This window comes from Anabas testudineus, chromosome 1 (assembly GCF_900324465.2).
Source record: "Anabas testudineus chromosome 1, fAnaTes1.2, whole genome shotgun sequence".
In the NCBI taxonomy this organism is placed as follows: Eukaryota; Metazoa; Chordata; class Actinopteri; order Anabantiformes; family Anabantidae; genus Anabas; species Anabas testudineus.
The window spans coordinates 23,454,315-23,460,448 of record NC_046610.1 but is presented as its reverse complement, the minus strand read 5'-3'; the positions used below and the strand labels follow the sequence as shown (position 1 = coordinate 23,460,448).

At 44.2% G+C, this 6,134-nt stretch overlaps 1 protein-coding gene across 3 annotated transcripts in view; it reads right to left on the bottom strand.

The window, feature by feature from the left end:
• Positions 1–881: 881 nt before the first annotated feature.
• The window catches only part of LOC113162091 (axin-2-like), a 31,307-nt gene continuing 26,054 nt past the window's right edge, over positions 882–6,134 (bottom strand). For all 3 annotated transcript variants that reach the window (XM_026360092.2, XM_026360091.2, XM_026360090.2), the window contains exons 7-11: positions 5,869–6,018; positions 5,529–5,762; positions 5,309–5,413; positions 4,640–4,765; positions 882–2,028 (exon numbers count right to left, since the gene is read on the bottom strand). In XM_026360092.2, the coding sequence (XP_026215877.1) occupies positions 1,902–2,028; positions 4,640–4,765; positions 5,309–5,413; positions 5,529–5,762; positions 5,869–6,018 (742 nt within the window). In that variant the 3' untranslated portion in view covers positions 882–1,901. The remainder of the gene's footprint in view (positions 2,029–4,639; positions 4,766–5,308; positions 5,414–5,528; positions 5,763–5,868; positions 6,019–6,134) is intronic.

Sequence of the window (6,134 nt, the reverse complement as noted above, 5' to 3'; positions counted from 1 at the left end):
TGCTTGAGACTGCAGCGTTGGAAGTTTGCTGCGCAGTATGAACTGGCCATAATATGAAAAGATGTGATGAAACACACAGGTACAGGAAAAGAAAGGATCATTTTCACATATATAAAAGTCCAAGCACAACAGCTTTCATTTGAAAAATATAAAACTTTAATAAAGGCTACATCTCTCAATAATTACAATAATTATAGGTCCATGTAAATCTTTAAATGAAACTCTTTATATAATGTATAATTTACAGTTTACATAGAATAAAACAAAACAAAAAAAAGGCTGTGGCATAAAAACAAAAAACAAAATCATGATTACAGGATATTATTAAAAGCATAAAAATATCTTTTCAACATAAAACCCTTCTGAAAACCAAGGGATATATATTAAAACCCTGAAACAGGGTAGCACATGGTATGGCATCCATGTAGGCACAGGTGCTGTACTCATAAAACACCAGCGATAGTGTGTCTGGATGTGTGGTTTATTTATGTGTGTGTGCATCACGTGTTGGTATCAATAATTACAATGTATACAGGAGCTCTGCTATGTAGGATGTTATTGTGTTATTGTAACAACATTCAAAGGATATCAGAGCCATGATTCTTCAATGCTCACCCCCCACCCCCACTCCCCCCTTCTCTCTCTTTTTTTTTTTTTCTTGACATGCTAGCTGACTTCCTTGAGAAGTCGTTCTCTTAAATCCATTCTTGTTAGCACAAGTTATTTTGGTGTGTGGGCTGTAAACACTGCCATTATTAGAGATGGTACGACTCGTGCTCCAGGTCTCCTCTCTGTGTCTGTGCGTCTGCAACTGTATTCGCCCCCACCCCCCGTGCAATGCCTGGTTTTATAAACAAAGGCACAACAAAAAGATTGAGCTCTGTCGCTGGACTAATAGAAAGAGAGACAAGAAAAAAAAGGGGGTGGGGGGGGGCAAAGGACAGGAAATGCTAGTGTGACAAACTTAACTATCAGCAGCATATAAGACTGGGACTGACTATTACGACAGGGGAGGGGGCGCGCCTCGGACAAGACCACAATGCTAAGCCACTGCTAGGGTTGTTAATTTGGGTCGTCGTGGCAACAAGGCTACGGGAGATGCGAGGCTAGTGTCACGTCCTTAGAAACAAACAAAAAAACACTAAAACAAAAAAAAAATGTTACCACAGTATTCTCCCAACATTCAAAGCAGCTTGCCCATTGGCTGGAAACAGGGATGGGGGTGGGGAAACACAGGTTTAAAATACTTAGGGAGAACGGGGTAAGGTGTGGATTGTTTGTTTCAATAAATACTTAATAGAAACTTTCAACTTATGGCAAAAAGCATCTATATATATATATATATATATATATATATATATCTATATAATACATGTATATATACATATATGCATGTATGTATATGCACACGTACAGACGTTTTTGTGACAATGTTCAAACGTAACGTTAAGAGCAGGTTGGTGGAACTGCACCATCAGTCTCTCATCACAACAAAACAGTCATCTACATCTTCAGTGGTTATATTCAAGAAGAAGTGGGTGGGGGGGGTCTTTTTTGAGACCAGTACATCATCCTTGTATTGGTCTTTTTAACGTCTCTTGTCATCTTGTCATCCCCTTGTGTTTTTTCTAAGGCTGATTGGTTAAAAAAAGTCAGGGAGGGGGCGGCGCCTCCTCTGGATTCGGCATACTTCATTGGCTCGTCTTCCTTCAATCACTCCTCTTGTGCTGGATATATTAACTCTGTTTAGCTTAATATTAAGAAATAGAAAAAAAAAACAACAAAAAAAAAGAAAGGAGTCCAGAGTGTTTTTACAGAGTCTGTTGCTCAGATCTTTTAGGGAAAGGTTAGCTTTTGGTTGGCCGAGAAAGGGCATTGGTTGGTTGGCAACAAAGTGGCTTTTAGTCCATCCTCTCCACCTTGCCCAGGACCTTGCCCTCATACATGGGCAACACGGTGGCATCCTCCCACACCTCCTCAAAGACGGCACCACACTCAAATTCATCACTGGCTTTCTTGAAGTAGTACCTGAGAAGGAAAAACAAAGAGGTGGACGTGTGATTAGAAGCGGTGAGTGTAGGTGTTGGGAAAAAAACTAAAACTGAACTCAAACAAAACCTGACAGAGTGGCAGCAGGTGTACATCTGATACAACTCATTGTGTTTTAAACCGCTTTGAGGCACCTACACGACTACTTCCATATACACACTCGCACACAACTCTCTAGTCCAAATCAAACACACACACACACACACACACACACATAGTCTGAGAGCCAGAAATGGATCCTGCAAAACAACTTAGTCATAGCCTTCAATGCCATCCCCGCATACTTCAAAGGCAGAGCCTGACTCCACATCACACCGCTGCACAAACAGAGCTGAACTCTCCGTTTAAACACTCCCTGTGATAATTCAAGGTGCTAGAAACAGCCTGTTTGTGTGCGTGTGTGTGAGTGAGAGAGAGAGTGTGTGTGTGTGATCATCCATGTGCGCCTGTCTTCTCATCTACTTGTTCATCTTGACTGCTGGCCATTTTACAGATACCCATCCGTCCTGCAAGGTCTTATTAAAGCTGAAGGGTTAATTAGAGGCTGTCTTAAGGCCCCTCTCCTCTGGGCCTCTCTCTCTGCGACGATGCGCCCCTCCTTCTCTGCTTCTTCATGGCTTCTAATTGGGCTGGCTGTCAAATGAAGGGCCTTTCTGTCACACAGGTTGACATTTCAGGTGCCTGAGAGTCTGCCAGCGACTACAAGAGCGCACTCCAATGCTTGCACATAAACACACACGTGCTTAATGTTTCTTACTAATACACATGCCCACTTTGGACAGCTTTTCCATCTCCGGTTGAGAACGGAGGAAAAAAAGAGGGAGGGAAGAAAGCAAGGGAGAAGTGGAGTGGAGGCCTTCCCTGCCTCAGTGAGTGGGTGTGATAGGCTGGCAATGGCTGAGCCTGAGGCGCTTTACCCTGGGAGGGGTGGGAGGGTGGTGACTGCTCAGACAGTCTCCTGGAGGTCACGGGTCACCTAGCTAGCCCACTCTCCTTCTTCTCTCAAGCAGAGATAACTCCCAGGGTTAGCTTGGTCCCAGTGACTGTGAAGTCTTCTGGAGCTCCTAATGATTTCTCCTCTCTACTTTAAACCCAGCAAAAGATCAGCGGGAGGGGATTTAATGATAAGCTTTGTAATGGAAAAATGCCTCATTTTGCCCATGTGTGCCTGTGTTCAGAATACAAAAAGAGAGGGAGAAAAAAAGGGCTGACAAAAAAAAAAAAAAAACTGTTTTATGAGCAATCGCTAGGCTTTGAGTCATTCAAACTCATGTAAAGAGGGGCGTACAAAAACGTACACATACAGTTTTATTTTCTCTGTTGATTGTAATCGCGCACAAAACGAAGGACAAGGCTGCGCTACAACAGCTGCAGGACTTTCTACTCGAGTGTGCGGCGGCGTGTTACAGAGTGATGGCTCTGTTTAAAAACACAGTCATTTAGCGCCTCGCAGTCTCCTCTGGTGTTCGAGTTCGCCGGACAGGATTTAGCCTTTTCATTTCAAATAAATGCATTACACTTCTCAGTTGAATTGGCTGGACTTCTTTTTTTTTTTCTTCACACTGCTACATTTTCACTCACAAATAGTTCAAAGTCATCACTTTGTTTCAGAGGCCGAGGCGGAGAGAGACAGAAGGAGTTTTTCCATTGGTGCATGTTTTATGTGGCAGGATTTTTCTCTCTTCGCAACATCTGGCACCAATATCATCTGGCAGAGACGCGGCATACTGTTCTCCGCTGTACTGCTGCCATGTCCAAATTAACCAGCTCCACACATTCTGCAGCCATTGAAGCCAAACAGTTCATCCCCACCTCCCACTCCCCCTCTTCTCTCGCTCACTGAAGAGTTATAGGATAGAAGGAGTGCAATAACTCGTTTGCGGACCTTCTTTCTCTTCCTTAACAAGCAGATACGGCAGTAACCGCATCATGGGCATGCAGGCTTTATGTCTTTACAATAGCAAACAACCTACACAGATAAGGCATAACTGCTACCTGACAAGGCAAACGTGAACTTCCTGGATGATGGGATTTCAAATGTCTTTATATTATATTTAAATTAACATTGTTTACAAATTTCTCCTCATCACCTGATGATGACGGGAGGTATTTTTTTGCTGTGTTAACGGCACTCATTAACAGGAGAAGGTGCTTGCAGCATTTGATTTTAATGCCTGATGCAATAGTGTGGAGGAGGAATTTGAAGGCCTTGCAATGGTCTTTGTGCACAAAATAAAATGGCCCAGGCTTCAAAGCCATATTTATTAAGGCTGCCTTACCATGGAAATGAGTACCAGATGTGAGAAAAAATTTGCTCCAGAACCCCCCCCCCCCCCCCCCCCCCCCCCCCCCCACACACACACACACACACACACACACACCCCTCCTCCAATCCCCTCTCTCAGTAAGCTTTGAATACAGTGGACCAGCCCAGTTTCTTTTGGGCTCCAGCATTTCACACCCCTACTCAAAACACACACACACACACACAGACACAACCACAGACGTAACTAACCCTGCTACAGCACCTACATCACCCAAACAGGTGTCAATAAAGGCCTGTGTGATTCGCTAGTTTACTGGTATTTACCGGTAGTTGCCTTTCTTGCTAAGCTGCTCCTTGAAGTGTCCCAGGGTGAGGCAGTGGGTCTTCATCATGCTGCGATAAGGAATCTCCTCACCACAGAAGAAGTAGGTGACCACTAGCTCCTTAGACCTGCAAATGCAAAATGAAAACTGGAGTTAAACCGCTGTGCTTGTAGAAGAGGTCTTATTGCTGAATGTAGACAAAGACACTTTGGAATATTGTTAATTAAGGAGTCCGACAGACAACTGGCTCACTGAGGGTCAACTAATTAAAACTGAAAATGGCCTCACAGTCAGGTGGCTGTAAAATGAAGGCGCTGATAAATCTGAGCTACTAGAGGCTGCTTAACACATCTTTGTTAGGCTCCAGTGATGAGTGAGTGTGGGTAGTTAGAATTCTGTATTAAGGCATGTTTAATCTTAAATGATTAAAAAGTGAGAGGAGTTCAAAGACTTAGCTATGCTGACTCACAACATCTCTCTTTGAAGGGAAGAACAAGAAAATATGGGAGGAAGAGAGCGAAAACACAGGCTCAAAGAGAGAGAGAGGGAATGGTAAAAAAAGCTGGGCCTCAGCTGGGCGTCTAAGTCTGGATACAAAGCAAATCACAAAGAACATAAATACCAGCTATAGTGGTATAAATTAAAAAGACTAAAAAGAAGAGACCCTTACTCATCTGCTTGGAGTCCAGGGCTGGCTAAAGGGCTTCCTCCTGTCGGGAAGACAGCTGCTGGATGATTCCTGTCTCTCTGAAGGCTGCTGGCTGCTGTTAAATGCCTGTCAAAGTTACAGAGATCAATGACAATGATCAGTAATCATCAATACGAAGAATACATCGTTTACACTGTATACTGATGTGGCCAGTCGAAAGTGGATAATGGGGAATCAGTACCTCTGTTTTGGTGGCTTGGAGACCTCTTCTAGTCTGCGACAAGCCTCCTCTAGTTGTGCCAGGGTGTTGGGTGGAGGCATGGGGGGCATGGCCGGGTCCTGAATGAATGGGTGGCCAGGGTGGTGACCACGGATGTGTGCTCCACTACCAATGCCTCCACTGCCCCAAGAGGAGTGAGTCCGACCGGGCAGCGTCTTGGAGTCAAGTGGACTGGACTTCTTCAGGGCTTGAGTGCTGTTAAGAATAAATAAAAGGTCAATATGTATTGTGAGCTGTGACCTCAAGACATGTGTTCTGTGGTACACATGAGATGATTTACTGATTCCTGCTAAATGCCTACCTGTGCGGCTTGTGCTTGCCCTGCCTTTCACTCTCTAGGATCCACTGCCAAACATTCTGAGAGCGATCGGTGGCATCTAGGGGAAGGCGCGATGAAGACAAGCTCTCATCTGTGGCCTTGGCTGGGCGTCGGGACAAAGTGCTGCAGCGACTGGAGGAACAAGGAGAGACGTTAGAACAAGACACAGAGCAACTATAACATTTAATAATTGAAGACTACTACTAAGTACAACGGACAGATATATGCATTGGTGACTACTAGTTTGT